Source organism: Eschrichtius robustus, chromosome 3, assembly GCF_028021215.1.
Source record: "Eschrichtius robustus isolate mEscRob2 chromosome 3, mEscRob2.pri, whole genome shotgun sequence".
NCBI classification, from domain to species: domain Eukaryota; kingdom Metazoa; phylum Chordata; class Mammalia; order Artiodactyla; family Eschrichtiidae; genus Eschrichtius; species Eschrichtius robustus.
In genome coordinates, this window is record NC_090826.1 from 75,491,543 (window position 1) to 75,513,938 (window position 22,396).

At 36.4% G+C, this 22,396-nt stretch overlaps 1 protein-coding gene and 1 long non-coding RNA gene across 3 annotated transcripts in view; one reads left to right on the forward strand and one right to left on the reverse strand.

Annotated features, from left to right (window-relative positions):
* The window catches only part of ZNHIT6 (zinc finger HIT-type containing 6), a 57,830-nt gene extending 40,182 nt beyond the window's left edge, over positions 1-17,648 (reverse strand). The window contains exons 1-5 of the mRNA XM_068540227.1: positions 16,750-17,648; positions 15,534-15,599; positions 15,340-15,446; positions 15,169-15,254; positions 7,531-7,634 (exon numbers count right to left, since the gene is read on the reverse strand). Coding sequence (XP_068396328.1) covers positions 7,531-7,634; positions 15,169-15,254; positions 15,340-15,446; positions 15,534-15,599; positions 16,750-17,420 — 1,034 coding nt within the window. The 5' untranslated portion in view covers positions 17,421-17,648. The remainder of the gene's footprint in view (positions 1-7,530; positions 7,635-15,168; positions 15,255-15,339; positions 15,447-15,533; positions 15,600-16,749) is intronic.
* A 76-nt stretch (positions 17,649-17,724) lies between these two features.
* The window catches only part of LOC137762380 (uncharacterized), a 62,092-nt gene continuing 57,420 nt past the window's right edge, over positions 17,725-22,396 (forward strand). Inside the window, exon 1 of one of the 2 annotated variants that reach the window (XR_011073541.1) lies at positions 17,725-17,943. This is a non-coding gene — a long non-coding RNA (uncharacterized lncRNA). The remainder of the gene's footprint in view (positions 17,944-22,396) is intronic. The other variant, XR_011073542.1, reaches the window with a different exon arrangement.

The following is a 22,396-nucleotide window of genomic DNA, read 5'->3' on the forward strand; positions in this document are numbered from 1 at the left end:
AGCTATACTATCATTCAAAAGTAAGGGTGACCCATATGATTCATATATATGAAATTTTAAAACAGGCAAAATTCATCTTCAGGGTGAAAATTAGAATAGGTTATCTGAGGAGGAGAGGAGATAACTAGGAAAAACCTTTCTTGGGTGATGGTAATATTTTATACATTTACAGGGACTGGGTTATACTGGTATATGCATTTGTCAAAACTCAACAAATATACACTTAAGATTTGTGCATTTCATTGCCTGTAAATGTTACGTCAATAGGAAAAGTGAGCTTCATATCTTTCAGACAACTATTTAAACTCCAACATTATTTTTTCACTGAACATACTCAATATCATGGATGTCATTCCATGACAATACTTCTGTATCTAATTGTTTTTGTTTAATGGTTGCATAGAATTCCACTGTATGAAGGCATCATTATTAACTTAGCTCAGCCCAATATTGAGGGATACTCGAAGCTGTTGCCAGTTTTTACACTATTAAAAACAATGTTGCAATATATATACATGTACATATATCTCTGTGAACTGTACTAATACATTTGAGGCTAAATTCCTTGAGTAGGCAGGTGTAACATTTTTAGAAATATTGTCTTCTAAAATGACTCCTAAGTTTTTACTCTCAAGAACAGTGGAAGAAGAAAATGGTCTGGCTAGCTCATACCATCACTATATTAGATATCGTTAATATATGCTTGTCAGACACATATTTTGTGTGTGTGTGTGTGTGTGTGTGTGTGTGTGTGTGTGTGTGCGTGTATGTATATATATACATCTTCCTATGACCATCTATTCTTATCCTTTGCCCCTTTTCCTAATTAGTTACTAGTTTTTTTAATTAATGCATAAGCACTGTCATATACGTTTAAAGATTTTTTTTTGGAAGTGGGTCTGGTAGTCTTTTGATTTTATTATGGTCTTTTTTGGCCAATTTTTTAAAAAAATTATGTAAATTTAGTTTTTTTCCTTTATGGCTTTGGATGGGATGTTCCTCTCTTCAAAATTATGAAAATATTCCCATATTTTTAATTTCATTTTAAGTTTAAGATTTTACTAACATGATGTTGTAGGTCACTTATTCTTCAAAAATAAACTTATTCATAGAAAAAGAGATCAGATTTCTGGTTACCAGAGAGAGGGGAGGAAGAGGGGGAATTGGACAAAGGTAGTCAAAAGGTACAAACTTCCAGTTATAAGATAAATAAATACTAGGGATGGAATATACAACATGGTAAATATAATCAACACTGTTGTGTGTTATGTATGAAAGTTGTTCAGAGAGTAAATCCAAGCACTCATCACAAGAAAAAAATTTTTTTTCTATTTCTTTAATTTTGTATCTATGACATGACAGATGTTCATGAAATTTATTGTGATAATCACTTCATGATATATGTAAATCAAATCACTATGCTGTACACCTTACACTTATACAGTGCTGTATGTCAATTATATCTCAATAAAACGGGAAGAAAAAGATTTTAATTCCACCTGGAAGTTCTCGTAAAAAAACTGTCAAATGGCAAGCAGTCTCAACCCCATTTATTGAATAAGTCATTCTCTGCATTAATTTGACATACTATCTGATCATATACTAGAGTGCCAAATAGCCTCATGTCTATTTTCTGTTATCTGAACTGTTTATTTCTACGTCAACACCATAAAACTTTACTAAAATTTCATACATTTTAATGAGTCCAGCCTTATTACTCTTTCTTCTCCCAGGTTTCTCCTGGTGCTTCTCCCATGTTTACTCTTCCAAATGAACTTAAGTCATTTTATCATGAATCCTTTCCTTCTCCAAAAAAACAAAATTTAAAAATCCGAAATCAAAACCAAACAAAATCCCATTAATATTTTCGTTGGGATCATATCAGATTTAAAGATCATTCATTTAAGAAATAAATGTTATTTCTATAATATTGAGTCTCTTAATAACATGGTCCTTTCCCCCCATTTGGTTCAACTCTTTTAAGCCATTCAGTAGAATTTAAGTTTTCTTCATAGAGATCTTTCATATTTCTTTCAACAGTTTTTGATTAGCATTGGGTGAAAGTAAACATCAAGTTACACGCCCTACGGAAGAGATGAGGCAGAGAAGTTACCTTTGAAAGAGTCACAATTTAAAAGAAGTAGCTTGGGATCTGCTATAAAATAAGTAGGGGAGCCTTATATTGCACACATTTCCTTACCAAGCTCCTCTATTTTTAACAGAGAATGTCTTTTTCGTATTGGCTCAACTTATTCTTAATATAAGCATCCCTTAACTTTTCTTTGTTCATTAAAGTTATCCATTATGACGTTCCAGCAAATTCATCAGTCCTCTAAAATTTGTTGCTATTGATATTAAATACACTTTTGACATCACAGGCTGGTTAGTGTTATATCCCACTTTAACTATAAAATGAAAATTATGGTTCCTAGTCTTAGAAAAATTCACATATCACATAATTTTGCATATGATTTTAGGAGATATGAAGTCATACTGGTCAAAAACTCCTACCATAAAGGATGCCTGGCTTAAAATGAACCTATGATTCTAAGGTACCTAATGCACTTGCTACCACATAACCTGCTGTTAGTCCTACAGAGGTAATTAAAGCACAATGTGCTTTAGTCACACTTCATATGGGGCTATTTAATTGTTTTTAAAAAATGTTTTATTTTCAAGTAATTTCAAACTTTACAGAAAAGTTACAAAAACACCACAAAGAATTCTTCACTCAGAATGCTCAAAAGTTACCACTGGAACATTTAATTTTTCTTTTCTTTTAACATCTTTATTGGAGTATAACTGCTTTATAATGTGTTAGTTTCTGCTGTATAACAAAGTGAATCAGCTATGTGCATACATATATCCCCATAGACCCTCCCTCTTGCATCTCCCTCCCACCCTCCCTATCCCACACCTCTAGGTGGTCACAAAGCACTGAGCTGATCTCCCCGTGCAATGCAGCTGCTTCCCACTAGCTATCTACTTTACATTTAGTAGTGTATATATGTCAGTGCTACTCTCTCACTTCGTCCCAGCTTCCCCTTCCCCTTCCCCGTGTGCTCAAGTCCATTCTCTACGTCTGCGTCTTTATTCCTGTCCTGCCCCTAGGTTCATCAGAAACATTTTTTCTTTTTTCTTTTTTTTAGATTCCATATATATGTGTTAGCATACGGTATTTGTTTTTCTCTTTCTGACTTACTTCATTCTGTATGACAGACTCTAGATCCATCCACCTCACTACAAATAACTCAATTTCGTTTCTTTTTATGGCTGAGTAATACTACATTGCATGTATGTGCCACATCTTCTTTATCCATTCATCTGTCGATAGACACCTAGGTTGCTTCCATGTCCTGGCTACTGTAAATAGTGCTGCAATGAACATTGTGGAACATTTAATTTTAAAGAACTTCAATTTGAGTTTTTGTGTATACTGTAGCTCAAGCTGCTTAAACAAACAAAGGAACAATTTAATACCTAGGGAGTAATTATAATAATCTTAGTACAGGACCACGATCGCATACAAACAATTCCAAACCCTGAATCTCAAACTGAAAATTTTCATAACTCCTCCAGCAGCAGAAACCTGACTGAGCTCATTTACAGTCATTATTTTCCCATTATAATGTAAACATTTGTAGGTTTCACTGCAGAAATAGTATTGTTTGATTATATAATGCTGCCCCAAACCTACTAGGGATGAATATAATATAGTAAACGTAACATATCCCCAAAGATTTCCAGTAAGAGAATGCAGATCGTTTATTATCATTGCACATTATCTACTAAGTGCCAGGTATTACTTTACTTTAGGTATTATTTCATTTACTCCCCTCAACAACCCAGTAAATTCGCCCTTGCCTGAGGTCACCTAACGTGAACCATATGTAGGGGCAATATTCAAATTCAGGTTTATCTCGGTCAAAACCTTAAGCACTTTTGAAAGTTTAAAAAAGCATTGAAAACAAGTCTCTTAAAAACACAATACTGGGGATGTGGGAGGTAAAAATAATTCTTTGATAAGATGCAGCATCCCCTTCTTCCCTCCTTCCAACAAATAACACTACGATCATCTAAAATTTTTATCGTCTTCATATGAATGTCTGAGAAAACACAGATATCACAAAAAAGGTACTTCTAAATGCCTTTCTTCACTTTTCCCCCCTAAGAGTAAAGTACAGGGCCATATATATTTATCTTGCTACTTATATATCACCTTTTAGCAATCAAAATTTTCTGCAATCCTGATCTTGCCAAACATCAAGTTCAATAAGTATGTCTTCCGTATTCATCTAAATCAGTGGTTCTCAAATTTTGCCTCTCCCCACTGCCCCCATCCCAGGGGATGTGTGTGTGTGTGTGTGTGTGTGTGTGCACGTTACCAAAACCTAGTCAGTAGAAGCCAGGGATGCTGCTAAACATCCTATAATACACACGCCAGCCACTCACGACAAAGAACTCTGTGGCTCAAAACATCACGGTGCCAAGATAAGAAATCATGATCTAAATCACCGATGAAAATGCTGAACAAGAATGAACAAAATATAGGAACACACTAAAGAGATTTCCAAGCTGACTATCAACCAACTAAGCAGAATATTCTAAGTATGGCTATCAACTAACTGGGAATTCACCTTAATGCTTTACTATTCATCAAACATCCAAACACAGACATTTTAAATTCAGTTCGTGGCATTTTCCATTTAGAAATAATAATGGGCAATTTAACAAAGAACAAATAGAAAAATTCTGTTCCATAGATTTCAATTATTTATTTCACCAAATTATTTTGAATTATTTATTTCACCAAAATAGTTATAAGAATGAAAGATCATCTTACTACCACAGATTGGATTAAGTCAAACTTCACACTTGAATTTTAAGATATTATTCTGAAACATGTGGCCAAATATTCCATATCTAAGTAGCAATTAAATAAAATCAAATTAAAACAAAATATCATTTCCACCTTCCAAAATAGCAGCAAAATTTAAAAAAAAAGAGAAAATTCAGTGCTAGTGAGATGTTTAAACAGGTATTCCCATTTACTACAAATGGAAATGAAAACTGGCTTATCCCTAGTTTATTATTACTAGCCCTACTTTATAGATGAGGAAACTGAAGCACAAAGAAGTTAGGTGGCTTAGCTTAATATCACATGGCTAGGAAGCAGCTGGTTAGAAATCTGAACCCAGGCAGCCCTAGCTCCAGTTTGTGCTCTTAACCACTCCATTTTACTATCTCTATGTTTTATAGAATTTTTTTTACAACTCTTTAAAATGCATCAAAAATGACTGGAAGACAAAATTAAGGGTGAAAAGACTGGTGAAAACATTTACAATGCATGCAACAGATCAAGATGATATATAAGCAGGCACATTAAATGAAAACATTCAACTGTTCAACCTCTAATCAGATATGCAAAAAAGTTTAATAGTATCCAATTAAAGTGCAGTATAACTAAAATAGGCACTCATATATTTTTGTGGAAGGAACAAAGTGGTACTTTTTTGGGGAGGACAATTTGGAGTTTCCTTCAAAAGTATAAATGCATGTACTCTCTGATCCAGTAATTCCACTTTCTAGGAACTGATCATACAGAAAAAGTCACATAAGGACACAAAACAATTTATTCAAGGATGTTTATAACAGCATTATTTGTAATAATTAAAATCTAGAAATTAGCTAAAAATGCTCATGAATATGGGAATAATTAAATAAATTAGGGTATAGTAGTCATAGTTGAAATATACTACTTAAACAAAGTGAGGCAGATTTGCATTAACAAGTAAGATGTTCATAATATATTGTTAAATAGAAAAAAGCTAGCTGTAGAAAAAACAGTGTGTGCCTTTATTCACAAAGATGAATAATGTTTAACTTGAGGAGAGTCATTTAACTTTTTATACTTTTATAAGTATTTAATATTATGTTTTACTTTATTAATTGAAAAAAGGACACATGATTAGAAGAAAACATAAATATTATCAATGGTTGTCTCTGCATAGTGGAATTAAAGGTGCTATTTTTCCTTTAAATTTTTTTATGATGAGGATGTATTACTTTTACAATTGCTACTATATGCTGATTCCTTCCTACACTCCAGTTAGTGTCTAGGTAAATTAATACACTAAGGTCACAACTACTTCTTAGGAAGACACTAAAAATATAAGAAAATCAAGCCCAAATCATTGTAAATTCATGAGTAAAAGGCATAATGCAAGAAGAGTCCAATTTGCCATTTCAGAGATCTGAGGTGTTCCAAAATAACACTATAAATTTGTGTTCTAAACCCAGAAAATACTCCGAATGTAGTATTCTTGGAAAAAACTTCCTACATACATTCATGTGTCTAAAGACCCCAAAATTTAAAATTTGAGGCTATATTAGTAGTAGTAAAACCATTCTGAATGGTTTCTTTCATAAAACAGGAAAACATTTTATATTTCAGAAGGCACAAACCAGTTATCTTAAATTTCAAACAAATCATGTCTATTTCTAAATATGTCAGTTTCAAAACACACAAAAGAATCATCTCATATCTGATAAATGCAAAGTATTACTTTACTCCTGGAAACCAACCGAAAAAAGGGAAAACCACCTTTACAAATATTGGTCTTGAAACATATAAAATAAGTGGATAACACCATTCTCTAATAATATAATATCTTCTGAAAAGATGGAAGGTTTATTAGAATAATTCTGATCATTCTGTCTCTTCAATTTATGTAGTAAAATTGTGAGGGAACCTTATAGTTTACCTAGTACAACCCCCACCATTATGCAGATGGAGCCCGGAGAAAAGAAGTAATTTGCTCAAGGCCTCACAGTTATTAACAGGCTGAAGCGGGGAGGACTCACTCAGGTTTTTTGACTCTAAATCCAGAATGTTGACTTTTGAAAGGTATTATCCAATAATTTAGTGGGCTACTTACAGTACTTTGGGATCCTGTTCTTCTCTGTACTAATGGGGCCTTTTTGACCCAGCACTTTCAGAGAGCAGGAAACTCATCTCTAATGTATTATCTGTATTCACAGATTCACTACAGACTAAATGTTTTCCAAGTTCCTTTTCTTCTCCATCACTGGCTCTCAAATGAAATCCTATTTGGAATCCCAAAGCAAAAGGATTATAAAAGCCAAGCTGCTCCTGTTAAAAATATGCAGGAATTCTGCTTTGACTTATTGCTTTGTCCTTGAAGCTTCTGAAATACTTTCAAGGTATCTTAGGCCTCAGAGAGAAGGATAGACACATACACACACTCTCTTCTCTCTCTCTCCATCTCTCACAACACACACACACACACACTGCAAACCCAAAGTGTTATTAAAGTCATATGACATAAAATTAGCATAAGTTCCTAAATGTTTATTTCCAATTTGTGCAGTCATCTTGTCCTGTACCAATAACGAACACCTCACAGACCACACTTTGAGTAGCAATGTTCTATAGTAAACCAAACCTTAAAAGATGTTCCTAATCAAATCAGAACATCTGATGTACTAAGAAAGAAGTCAGACACTTACTTCTTATCAAAAAATGTTGAATTTTCTTTCCTTTTGGTGAATCCATTGGGTAGAAGTTTTAAGTTAATACCTTGCTTTCGAGCACGATTTTTCATAAAGTACATCTAACAACCAAAAACAAATAGGCAAATTAATATTAAAATGCCTTAAATTCCAAAAGCATGTAAAACAATGTTCAAAACATAATAGTTAAGATTTATTGAGTATTTATGTTTCACAAACTGCACTAAACAGCAATGTCTCATTTAATCCTCACAATACTAGGAGGCAGGTACTATTATTACTCCCATTTCTGCTATTTCAGCTATTTCTGAGACGTAAAGCCTACATTCAAATACAGGTCTGTCTAATTCCAGAGCCTGTGATTAACCATATACTCTATAAGCCAAAAGAAGAATTTTATGGGGATTTAAAAAAAAATACAGGTTTTAGCAATCACAGGGATTACCTATACAGTTCTTTCTTTTTTTTACTGATGGTTTCATACCATAGTTAGCTATATATATATATATATATATATATATATATATATATATATATATATGCCTGCTTCTATTACTAGTCAGGTAGCTTCATTCAGGGAGGAACTACGGCACTGCCTAGTACAAGGCTTAACTTAAAGTAGCCACTGATGTAGGATGTACAAAATGGGATATGAGAATTCTAGCTCTGACATGTGTTACTCCATGGATCATGTAGGTTGGTTGAGCCCATGCTAGCCCATGAAATGATTTGCCTTGCTTGTGTGGTTAACACAATCTTAAACCTTCAACTTGGTTTAAGATAGTCCAGATCTGCAATGTTCTTAGGTACCTGGTAGAATAAAGGAAGGCCTGTTTGTTCTAACCTTCAAAAAATTCCCACAAATAATATTTAAAGAAAAAAAAAAGCAGTACTCAACAAAAAATAAAAAAGTATAAACAATATAAGAAAACAAGGCTCAGTGTACTGGAACCAAAAGAGAAAATGATGTAGCTGAGAGAGCTCCCTATATATTCAGACACTAAAAAAATCATACACAGATTACAGAACTGCTCTGCAAAATTTAAAGGAATAAAAGAAAGCTTGAAAATATGCGCAGTGAAGAGAAACTATAAAAAGTGACTCAGCAGATTTTTAAATAAGCCAAACTAAAATTTTGCATTAGAGATAAAAAAGATGACAAAATCAGGAGAGGTTAAGGGGTAGGTATGATATAGGGAGAAGGCCTAAGCCCCATTTAATGGTAGTTTTAGAAGAAGAGAGAATGAATAAAGCACAGGTAATATTTTAATAGAAATGAGCTGGTAATTTCCCAGAATTGATGAAAGACGCTCCACTGATTCAATAAATCTAATAATTCTCAAGTAAGATAAATAAAAAGAAATGTGCATTTTCACAGTATAGTAAAAATGCAGAAGACCAACAATAAAAAGAATGCATCCAGAGAAAAAAGACTTCAAAGGCAGTTAAAAATGACAGATGACTTTACAACAATAAAAATGGAAGCCATAGACAATGGAAGAGTAAGTCTGAACCCAGAATTCTACAGACAAAAATCATTTAAGAGTGATTTAAATGCCGATAGAGTAATCTAAGAGTTGGCAACCAGCAAACTCTCTCTAAAGGACATTCTAAAAGATCTACTTGAGGTAGAAAGTGATCTCTCAGACAGAAAGTCTAAGATGATGGCAGAAAAAATAAAGAGCAAAGAAAGTGGGAAATATGAAGATAAACCAAAACAAACACTGACTGGATAAAACAGTAATTACTGTATGGCGATTGAAACAAAAAAGACCATTTAAATACCTGAAAACAATACGAAAAGTCAGTAGAGTGTTAAATGGAATTTAAGTTTTCTAAAGTAACTGCTGGCAAACTAGGGCCAAATCCTGCCTGCTGCCTACTTTTATAAACAAATTTTGTTGGAATACAGCCCTGCGCATTTGTTTATGTATTATTCATGGCTGCTTTTTTGCTACAGTGGCAGAGTTGAGTAGTTGTGACAGAAACCATAAGGTTTGAAAAAAAGGTTTACTATCTGACTCTTTACAGAAGAAGTTTGCCAACTCCTGTTCTAAGGTCATTGCATTGTTTAAGTACAGGCTTAAGGTACTGATTAACTTTAGATACTGATAAATGAAGTATGCATGCAATGTCTAGCCTAACCAATGAAAGGACAGAAAAAGGATGTATAAGTTCTAAACTGATAGAAGAAAAATTCAAATGATAAGAAATTACTCAATTAGTCCAAAAGACAAGAAGAAAAAGAACAAAACAGAACAAAGCAAGTGGACAAATAGCACAAGTAAGGTGACACATTTAAAGTCAAATATATAGGTAATTTTATTAAAAAGTAAATGAATTTGATGATTCAGTTAAAAGTTCCAGATTGTCAGAATGGAGAAAAACTGGAACCCAATTATACGGTACTTTGAAAAGGTACATCCAGAACATAAAGATACAAAAAGGCCAAAAGTAAAAGTAAGGGACAAAATACACCATGCAAATACCAACCAAAGGACTGAAATAGTTCAATACCAGATAAAGTACACAAAATGCTTGAGACAAAAAGGGTCACAACATAATGCCAAAGGTTAAATACACCAAGAATTTCCTGAAGTATGCATCTAATAATTTAGCCTTAAAGCATATGAAGCAAAGCTAACTGAACCACAAAGAGATACATACAAATCCTTTTGATTTTATCTGTTGGGAAATATTAACACACCTCTCTCAGTAACTGACAGAAAAAACAGACAAAAAACAAAAACCAAAAAAACCTCAGTAGCACTATAAATAATTTGAACAACATAATTAACAAATCTGACCTAAAAGGAATATATTTAGAATACTAGATTAAGCAAATGCAGAACAATTTTTCTTTCCCAAGCAAACAGAGAACATTACAAAATCTGACCACATGCTGGGCCATAAACACAAGTCTTAATGTATTTTAAAAGAATGAACTCAGAAAAAATATGTTCTCTGACCACAATGCAATTAAGCTAAAAATATAAAAGAATATAACAAAAGTCAAGAGGACACGTTAACAAAATAGAAAAGGAATTCACAGTAGCAACTGATCTAGAAAAAAAGAGGACACAAATAAGCATTATCACAAATGATAATACAACTTCTACAGACACGTAAAGGAAAATATGAAGAACTTTATGCCAATGCATTTAGGTAAAATTTAGGTAAAATGGAAAAATTCTTAGAAAAATGTAGTCTACTAACAATGACTCAAGAAGACAGAGAAAACCTAAAGAGTCCAATAAACAGTAAAGAATAAACTTCAGAAGCCCATTAATAAATTTTACCAAACTCCCATGGAGGAAATAATCCCAATGTTAGTTAATGTATCCAGGACCAAAATGGGAGCATTCCCAAATAATTTTATGAAACTAAAATCACAATGATATAGAAACCTAAGAATACCAAAAAGGAAAATCAGAAGTCATTTCACTCACGGACAGAAATGCAAAAATGAATGAATGGATAATGTGTACATATACATAATACAACTGAATTCTGCAAAGTATAAAAAGCAGGGTATGATAATAATATACCATGCAAGTTTAACTTACAATAGAAAATTGATTAAAAGATTATTCATACTAGAATATTATATATTAAAAGAATAAATAATCAAATACAGAAAAAGCATTTGATAAAATATAACCACCATTCATGTTAACATCTGTTAGCAAACTAGGAACAGAACTTCTTTAATCTAAATATCAAACTGTATCTACAAAAAATTTAAAAGCAAACATCATGGTGAAATCTTGAAACTTTTCCCTCTATGATCAGGAGTTATGAAACAAAGATGTACAGAAAAGCTAATATACCAGGCCCGAGACTGTTATCCTTAGAAAGTTCTGTTGGCAAGGTTGGCTCTTGGCTGGTGTCTGGGAATTTGACTGACTGGTAAATGGACCCTACACTGACATAAAACTTTTCCTAAAATGATAAGAGTGGTTCACTGTGCTGAAATTGTACAAAAATGTGGTTTTATCTGCTTCCCTTCTGGGAGTATGGAATTTGGCAAGTGCTAGGGCGAGGGTGCTTCTGCGATCAGCCCCCAATAAAAACCTTGGGCAGTGAGTTTCCCTGGTAGACAATAACTTCAAACATTAATTATCACAACCCATTGCCCGAGGAATTAACTGCATACGATGTGACTCCAACAGAAGAGGACTTTGGGAAGCTTGTGGCTGGATTCCTACAGACTTTGCCCCATATACTTTTTCCTTTTGCTAATTTTGCTCTGTATCCTTTCACTGTAATAAATTTTAGCCATGAGTACAACTGTATGTTGCATCCTGTGAATCCTTTCAGCAAATCATCAAACCTAGGGATGGACTTTGACTTACAACATAAATATCTACTATCATCAGTACTATTTGACATTATTGGAAGTCCTAGCTATACCAATAAGGCAAGAAAAAGAGATAAAAGAACAAGGCCAGAAAGATAGAAACAAATTGTGATGAACTGTTTGTAGAGAAAATCTCAAAGAATCTATAGATAAGGTATTGGGACAGATTTTAATATGGTTACTACTATAAAATAGACAACAAAAATATCTCATTCCTAAATACCAGCAAAGAGATAATAAAACATTAAAAAGAAAACACTATTTAAAATAGTATGAAAAAATAAAGTGCCCAAGAATAAATCTAATAAGAAATATGCGAGACCTTCATTGAGAAAATTACAGAGATGTTAAAGAACCAAATAAATGCAGAGATACAACAGTCAAGGATTTAAACATTCAATGCTGTAAAATCCAATCACTCAAGTAACTCTACAAAATAAATGCAACCCCAATCAAAATTCCCAGGTGGGGAAGGTAGGACTGTAGAATCAATAGGCTGATTTTTCATATTTGTATAAAATTACAAAGAGCCACAGCCATATTTTAGAAAATACTCTAGAAAATATTCTAGAAAAATGGCTATATTCTAAAAAATGAATGAAGTGGGAAGACTTACTCTTTCAGCGAGTTTCAGTAAAAGACTATAATAGTTTAGAGTATTGAGCATTCGTGTGGATAGGTAAGAGGACCACCAGAACGAACAGACAGGCCAGAAACTGACCCAAACATATATGGATGCTTGATATATGACAAAGATGGTCCTGCAGAGCAGTAGGGAAAGGATGAATTTTTTCAATAAATGATGCTAGAAAAAAGTAGATTATCCATGTGGAAAATTACATAGGACCTCCACTTGACATGCTAGACAAAAATCAATCCCATGTTTATAGACATAAATGGGAGATGCAACACTGTAAAGCTTTTAGAAAATAGTTACAGGAGAATAGCTTCATAACAAGGTAGGGAAGGATTTCTTTATAAACTCATAAAACTATTAACTATAAAGGAAACATACAACAATTTTTACTACATGAAAATTAGGAACACCTGTTTACCATAAAACACTAAAGACAGTAAAAAGACAAGCCACAGAATGAAAGAAGGAATTTATAACACATACAACCAACTAACAACTAGCATCTAAAAATACAAAGAATTACTACAAACCAGTAAGAAAAAACAACTGATCAATGAAAAGATGAACAAAAGACTTAACAGGCATACCACAAAGAAGAATATCCAATTGGCCAATAAAATATTTGAAAGGTGCTCAATCTCTTTAAGAATCAGACAACTACAAATTAAAAATCATAATAAAATAACACAGCCATCAAATTGACAAAAACTCAGAAACTCTGACCAAGTCAAGTATTGGAGAGGATGTGACAATAGGTACACTTAAACACTACTGTGAGTATAAACTGGTATCACCACTTTGGAAAATGTTTTGGTAACATATAGTCAAATTGAACATATGCATACGCCACAACAAAGCAATTCCGCTTCTAGGTATAAACCCCAGAAAAACATATGTATAAGCAAACCACAATTCCTAAACAGAAGTGTTCACCATAGCACTGTTTCTAAAATTTAGAAAACCCAGAGTCCATTTATTACAGAAAATCCAGAAATAAGAATGGTTCAGGAAAGGGCATAAGCTGGTGGCAGGAACTTTTGAGAAGCTGGTAATGTTCTAATTTTAGACCTAGGTGGTAGTACATGTATGTTTACTGCATAATTATTCATTAAATGGTGTATTTTTGGACCTCCCTGGTGGCGCAGTGGTTAAGAATCCACCCGCCAATGCAGGGGACACAGGTTTGAGCCCTGGTCTGGGAAGATCCCACATGCCGCAGAGCAGCTAAGCCCGTGCGCCACAACTACTGAGCCTGCTCTCTAGAGCCGGTGAGCCACAACTACTGAGCCCGTGCACCACAACTACTGAAGCCCACGCGCCTAGAGCCTGTGCTCAGCAACAAGAGATGCCACCACAATGAGAAGCCTGTGCACTGCAATGAAGATTAGGCCCTGCTCGCCGCAACTAGAGAAAGCCCACGTGCAGCAACGAAGACCCAACGTAACCAAAAAAAAAAAAAAAAAAAAAAAAAGGTGTATTTCTATTTTATGCTTTTTTATATGCATGCCATATTTCACAAAAAAAAATTTAAAAAGTAATTTATCTTTTAAGTAGAATTTAATTATGTCTAATTAAGCTTGAGGGAAAAAAAGACTTGGTGCATGGTAATTTTTCTTTCAGATGTGGGTAGTGTCATGTCTGTACCAATAACACCAATAAAATAAACTGTTTAAAAGGTACTAAAATTCTGCAACTCCAATACCAAAATGGTATTGAAAAACGAAACATAATTCCATGATGTGATTTAATAATATTATTAAAGAAATTTTAGAACAACAGCAGTTGCAAAATACTTCAAATATGTAAGTTTTAAATTTTGCATAGTGCATAAGGAATGAAAAAGGGATGGAAGTATGAAAATTAAGTATATTAAAACAAGTCCTGTTAGCTCTTCCTTCAAAATTCAAATCTAATCACTTCCCAATAATTCTAACAGCATCCTGACTAGAACCACAACAACAGCCTTATAACTGGTCTCCCAGCTTCCAATCTTCCACTCTTGCCTACTCAAGTGCACTTTCCAGAGAGCAGCAAGAGTGATCTTTCAAAAAGCAAACAGGCTCAATATCCACCCATGGCTTCCATTTTACTTCGAATACATTAGGAGCCCTCACTAGTTTCTTTAACCTCACATTCAACATGCCCCTCACTCAACTACGCTTCTGTCACCTTGCCCTTCTTTTAATTCCTCAAACACCCTAACTTCATCCCTGACTCATTCTTTACTTTTGCTTTTGTCTCTACCTGGAAAGTCTTTCTCCAAACCTTCACATGACTGCCTCTTTCTCATCATTCAGACTGCTGCTTAAATGTCATCTCTCAGAGAAGCCTCTCCTGACTTCTGTACGGAAAATAGTACCCTTATAAGCCCCTCCCCCAGCAAACAGACACCATTTTCATTTTCTCTAATCTCCTGTGTACTATCTTCCACATGCACTTAACGTTACCTGAAATTATATTTGTTCCTCTACTCATCTCCTGTCTCTCCTGCTACAATACAAGCTCCATGAGGAAAAGGACCTTGTTTTGGTCACTGCTATATCCCTAGTAACTTAATATATTTGTTGAGTGAAAAAAAAAAAAGAATCTAATTCGTTAGAAGAAATTCTAACTGGAAGGGAGTAGAAGAAATACTTACATGTTTATTGCTCATTGGTCTTTTCAAGAAAGCATCTCTAGAAATATGGTCTGCTGTTCTTGCCACATCTTCCAAAAATCGATAATCTACAAATTTCGAAATAGAAAAATAAACAAATGATATATGCCAACGGCCAGGAAGCATCAATCGGCTATGCAGAAGATGGCTTACCACTTAGGAGATTCATTTCAGTAAATTGTTGCATTGAAACATATGCAGTTTTATCTCGAACTCCATTACATGTCAGTTCTGCTTTGTGTTTCTTTACACAGGGCAAACTGAAGAGACAAAAGAGGAGGTACTTTTACACTCTGAGGTAAAAAGGGTACAGGCAGAGATAACAGGGTAGGAAATGACATATATACCTGCAGGAATAGCGCATACAGCGTGGACATCTGTACTTTGCTTCTTCTGTACCACAAGTTTCACATCTACAAAAGCCCAAATGAAACTTGATAAATTATCAAATATTAACTTTACATGTTTATTTATAAACTTTTAATGCTGAGTCAATTACTCATCACAATCAATTTACAGACATGTAATCATAGTGAATAAAGTAGATGCAAGTAACTCTTATGAAATACTTGGTAGCTGTCAAACATCGTTAGAAAATTCTCCTCTAGGAAATGACAACTACATTTACAATGTTGTTAATGATATGTAATTCAAGAAAACACGTATTAAATTTAAAAAAATCATCTCACTTTGACTTCCTTTTCTACTATAATCTGAGAATGAGATCATTCGATATTTTAACTTGTAACTCTTGACACTGTTAACAGTTGTCTGTGTGCACATACCCAGAAGTCCAATCCATGAGCTATGTTTATTTATCTCAAAGGCAGACACACCAGAAAAAGATATAAGACCCAGGCAAATTTAGAGAGTAGCAGTTGCATTTTTCTTTCTCAACTCCTCACCCAACCTAGAATGGGCGTCAAAATAATCTAGAAATGCTATTATCCATCATCTGTCTTCAACTGTTCTTTTAGGATCTTGGGATACTGACAATCAAACTACAGCTACTTCTGTTTTACTCACTGTGTTCGAGACAGTGATAATCCCAAGAAACTGACTACTCTTATTTCCTATGCTGCCTCATTATCACACTATAAGGAAATTAAATCAAAAGCAATAAATATTCATAGTACCCATAGAGAAACTAGACAGTTGGGTGAGTTCAAGTGTATTTTCTCTAATTTTAACTTACTCCACTTTGTCCTTGTTGGTTTTATTAGACTTTTCCTCACACCGATCCTCTCTCAAAAGAATACTGAGCCAAGAGCATATTAAGTCAAGCCAGATTCTGGTCCAAGGGCTTTCTGGCCCCAAGAATTTTCACTTCCTAACTTGGCCACTGGACACTAGTACCAACCTCACATATTTTCACTGAATTTATTGTCATCTGACAAAACCCTCCCTTTCCAATCGCCCCCCCCCCATCATTCAGGCTCCAGGGACCCAAACTGGCACTTATTTATCATTATTCCACACCCTTCTGGTAGTGTAATTTCTTTCAATCTAGACAACAGAGGATTCCATAGCTTTATTCCCCCAATGGAATTCTCCTTGCCCTACCTTGACATGGCCAGTTTCCGCTTGGAGACCACTGGGGGATTTATCTGAGGCTCTTCTTTCACCTGTGTATCATCCATCACTTCTTCTTTAGGGAAATACTTCTCTTCTTTTACACACACTTCATCCATTATTTCCTCCTTTTTTACGTTCTGATCAAGAAACATCTCCTCCCGTTTAATCTCCAAGCTATCTTTCTTCTCTTCCTTCACTTCTAGCCAGTTCATCACTTCTTCCTTCACCTTCACGTTCTCTTCCTTTAGCTCTGGTTCTTCCACCTTCTCTTCTTTTACCATCAAACTACTATCCATCTCCTGCTTCACCTCCAACGTGCCTGGTTTTTCCTCTTTCACCTCAGGCCCATCCTCCACCTCCTGCTTTACCCACTGGTCATTCCGCATACCTTCTTCCATTTCTGACCAGTCCACTACTTCTTGCTTCACAACTGCTAGGTCCACTCGCATCTCCTCTGCCCTTGGTCCATTTCCTTCTTCCCCTTCCCCTGTCTTCCCCATTCCGGTCAGCCCATTCCCCGCCTCTCCACCGCCGGCCTCCTCGGTCCCTACTGTGCCCCTGACTCTCTCTCCACCTGACTCTAGACTTAGCCGCGCCCCTTCAGCTCCACTCTGGAGACCTTCTCCCGACGTCTCTTCATTTTCAGCAGCAAAATCCATCAGCTCAAGATCCTTGACCTCCGTTTCCACTCTGTCCTTCAATATGGCTGGTCCACGCCAACAGGAATGAATTTCTGGCCAGAACACCGACAGCGGCCCACGTGTGGATCAGAGAAGTAGCAAGCGGAAAACGCCGGCCCGGCGCGTCTCTCCAAACAGTCGTAAAGCAACGCTTCCGCGCACTGCCGCTTCACGACTCGTGGAGCTCTTTACGGCTCTGCTGCAGTCCGGCACAGACCCTCCGGGATCCGCGTGAGGCCACGCCCACTGTCATCCCGCCTTCGGGGCGGGGTTTCGCCAAACCCTTCCCTTGGGGAGGCCGCGCCCTATGCACGTGGCCACACGCTTCCGCTTAAAAAGAGCAGAGGATCTCTGCGCCGGGGTGGGGAGAAGTGGGATTCTCACAGCTTTGTAATGGGAAGACCCACCCTAATCTGTTCTGAACTTGCATGAAAATGGAAGAAACACCTGTTATTACGCCTCTCCACGCTTCAGTTTCTTCAGCAGTACTCCAGAGACGATGGTATTACAAATCTTTTAGTTTATTTTGATGATTAAGTGTAATCATGCATGGAAATAAGCTAGCAGTGATGAAACTCAACATATGGTCGCTATTATTACTGGGAATCCTGATAGGTTTCAGGTAGGAAAGAGGGCATTAACTTTAATTCTTTCACTTCTTTGTCAGTAACAGCCGGCATCAGCCAGTTCCCCATTTACAGCATCTTACAGGATTCTCTCTAGGTGAATATATATATATATATCTCACACACACATATTTAAAGACTGGACCAAAAATCCAACCCCCAGGACTAGAACATCTTAAAAAAAAACAACAACACAGAAAACAAAAACTATCCTGTCATCCGTTTCAGTTACTTTTGAAAATTAATATTACATACTGGGCATTAGGCATTTTCACCTAATCTTTACATGATGTCTGTGAGATTCATATTTTTCTCTCTGCATAAGGAGACTTCAAAGAAATGGATTTTTAGCTGTGGGCTGCTTTGTGCCAATCCCTCAAATCCTGTTATGGTTTGCAGGGCATTTAACTGTTATCACTCATTGACATGTTCATCAGGGAATGGGAATTTTGAATGGGTGAGCAGAATGACGAAATTTTGAAACCTTAGTTGGGGCTCCACTGATACTGTAGCACTGGCAGTTGCATTGAAGTAAGTTGGGAAAGTTTCATAAAATTTTCTTATGGGTTAAGAGGAAGAGGCTTCCAAAGGAGTCATATGGACAGTGTTTTTTCAGTATACTTAGAGGTGCCAGCTACCCATGGAGTCAAAAAGAGCCTGACTGGTAACCCTGTTACCGACCAGGGTTCTTGGACTCCTTAATTAATAGAAATTGATAAGAGGCCAGATAAGAAAATCAGGTAAGACTTTATTGGGACTAGTGCTGCAGCACAAGGGAGCGAAAACAAATAACAGGTGCCTTTGTTGGCTCTTGGGGTGGGGGGGGGCAGGAGGGAGCTGGTTCCTTTACATGCGGTGAGGATAGGGGTGGGTCTAGGGGTCCGCCTGAGGGGTTAGGTGGTCTGCCTATCTCCTTGGTGGTGCTGTGTGCAGGGTACAAGTGCAGTACCCTGCTTTTGCTGCAGACTCCTGAGAAGTGGCAGTTGGGTTTTTGGTCTTTTTGTATCTTGTTGTTTTTAATTTGCCCCACCTGCACATGCACACAGTTATTTTTAGTCCCTTATAGTTTCTTTGTATTCTGTTACTCTTACTCCAGGTGCAGGCACTGCAGCAAAGGGTCCCAGGTCCCAGCCTGTCTCAGATTTGCAGGCCAGATTACATGTTTATACTAGGAATAGGGGCTAAATGACAGAAAGAATCCATGTGGCCTTGCTAAAGACAACATTTGGGGGATGAGAACAAGAGGAAGTGTTTACTCTCAAGAGAATAACGGATGTCCATTTAAGATCACAGAGAAAGTTGTGAAACTACAAATCAGACACCAGAAGCAAAAACTCTTTGGAGTATTTTGGATATTTGTCGTTTTCCTACATTTGTTCTTGTAATCTGTGTGTTTTTTTAACAGTCACTGGAGGGAATATCGTTAAACCAGTAAGGATTCTTGAGAGTATCACAGCTAGTCACTTAACTAAGTTAAACAATCAACACTTTAGGACTGTAGTTTTGATGGCGGTATTAGAGGCTGTGGTGATGTTGTTAAATGGCAGTTTTGAAGGAAAAGGGGAACTTGAGTGGTCCTGCCGGAGGGAACTTTGGGTTGTTGGAGTATAGAGCAAGGGTATTGCCTGCAGGGACAGACATGGCAGGGACGGGGGAATGAAGTTGTTTGTGGGCCTATCATTGAATTCCTATCCAGTTCCTCAAACCCCTTTCCCTCCCTTTTCTACCTCAATGGAGTAGAGGGACAAGCCCAGCTCCTGCAGTATAGGATTGAACCTTCATGCTATCCTCTATCATCTCTGTCTCCCAGCCCTGCACCAGGCATCCATGGTGCAGCTCTCCTACTCACTTTGGGAGCTGGCCCTTTGCCGAAATCATAGTTGAGTTCAATTTAACAGCTAGAAAGCTGGGGATACTTTCTAGGAAAGCATCTAAGCTAAGACTGAAATACCATGAGAGAGTGTATATTATGGATGGTGAAAACCATTTTGGTGGCTCAGCAGGCAGTGTGTAATCAGCTGTCTGGTTGACTATAGGGTAAATATTAGGAGGGCCTTTCCTGACCACTCAGTGGACAAGTAAGAAAGTGAAGACCCAGAGAAATAAAATGATTTGCTCAAGATTACGTGGCTATTAGTGGCAGTACTCTAACAGAAAATTAATGATCTGGTCAAAGCCTTTGTTCGCACCTGAGCCTGGTTAAAATAAAGGCTGGAAAGTGGAAGTGCAGCTGGGTCCACACAAGAGGCAGGAACCAGAAAGCTTGGAAGCCTGAATTTTATCTTGTGGGCATGTGTTGTGATGGGTTGCATGTTGGGTTACTGAGAAACAGACGCTGATAGGAGTTATTAGGGTTCAATGCCTGTGAAAGGAAGGAGGAGGAAGCAGGATTGGTCAGAGAGAGAATTTAAGATGTGATGCAGGTCTGACAAATCCTTGGCCAACTTGCCGGGTCGCTCTGGAGAAAGCATTTTCTTTCGAGTGTCCTGCATCAGGCAGAACTGCTCCATGCTTTATATCTGACCCCACTCAGTCACCAGATGCAGACTGCCCCAGAAAGGACGTGATCTTGGGCAGTAGGCTTCTCTGCAGCTGGAGCTGACAGCTGGAGGCTGATGACTGCACTTCTTGTGGCTGGGTATCAAGTTCTTTGAAGGGGGATCTGGGTGGCATCTCTCCATGGCTACCACAGTGTGAATGTGTATTTGCCTCGGTGGCCACAGGGCCTTTTGTCACTGAATCCACTTTGTTCTTCTTTCTTTGAAGGCTAGGTGTATCTCTTTCCCATGTACCTTGTTAAAAAATACAGCCACTCCACAACCCCCAGGTTTATATATCCTCAGTGCGTGTAGTCGTGGAGACTCACTATTGTCCAATTCCAAATGTCTGGGGAAGAGTCTGATTGGATCAGCAAAGTAAGGGGGGTAGGATCTCTTAGTGTAAACATGATTGTGGAGTTGTCAGGGAAGACCAGTTTGATCTGGGCAGTGTTCTTAGCTGACAATGGGAAAAGTACTGGGTTTAAGTCTCCAAGCTACATGCTACTAGCTACTAGTAGCCACTAGTTGTGTGACCACGCCACGTCTAATTTGGTTTCTTCATCTGTAAAATGGAGATAGTTATAGCTATTTAACAGCTGTTTTGAGAAATGAGAAAATGTATGTGAGCTTTTAAACAGTAAAGCATTTTATAATTATAAGTATTATTTTCCTCATTCTACTAGTAATTTTGAAAGGTTCACTGATGACAGCTTACTTGTTCTCTCTTTCAGACTGTGGAGGACAAAGCTGAGATAATCACATTCCCCAGTTCTCGGCACATTCTCACCATGTGCGACAACCCTTTCTTTAATGTTTTTGTCATTTGTACATCTCCACTCTCATTACCCTCCCCCTCACTCTCATGCATTTGATATGGTTCCTTACGTAAACACGTCTTTGTGAAATACATAGGGTTGTTTTATTGTGTGCTATTTGTAACAGCTTCCTTGAGGTATAATTCACGTAAAAATACACCTATTAAAAAGATACACCTATTATAAACTTACAATTCAGTAACTTTAAATTTATGTAGTTGTGCAACCATCACAACAGTCCAGTTTTAGAACATTTCCATCTTCGCCCCAAATTCCATTGTTTCCATTTGCAGTCAGTCTCTGTTCCCAGGCAACCATTGATCTGTTTTCTATCTCTATAGATTTGCCTTTCTTGGAAGTGTCATATGAAATCATACAATATGTGGTCTTTTGAGTTTGGCTTCTTTCATTTAGCGTAAAGTTTTTGAAGCTTACCCATGTTGTAGCATGCATTGGTAGTTTGTTCCCTTTTTATTTCTGCATAATATTCCATTGTATAGATATATCACATTTTGTTCATTCCTTTACTAGCTGATGGACATTTGGATTGCTTCCAGGTTTGGTATTATGAATAATTCTGCTTCCACATTCACATATAAGTCTTTGTGTATACATATATTTTCATTTCCCTTGAGTAGATAGGTACCTGGGAGTGGTATTTCTGGGCCATGTAGAAAGTTTATGTTTAATTTTTTAAGAAATAGTCAAACTGTTTCCCAAAATAGCTATTCCATTTTACATTCCCACTGGCAAAGTATTAGGGTTCCAGTTTCTCTACATTTCTTGCCCAAATTTGGTATGGTCAGTCTTTTTGATTATGGGTGTATAGTGGTATCTCACTGTGAATTTAATTTGCATTTTCTTAATGACCAGTAATGATGTTGAGTATCTTTTCATGTGCTTACTGGTCATTCGTATGTGAAATGTTTATTAGTGAAATATTTATTCAAATCTTTTGCCTATTTTTTCTTATG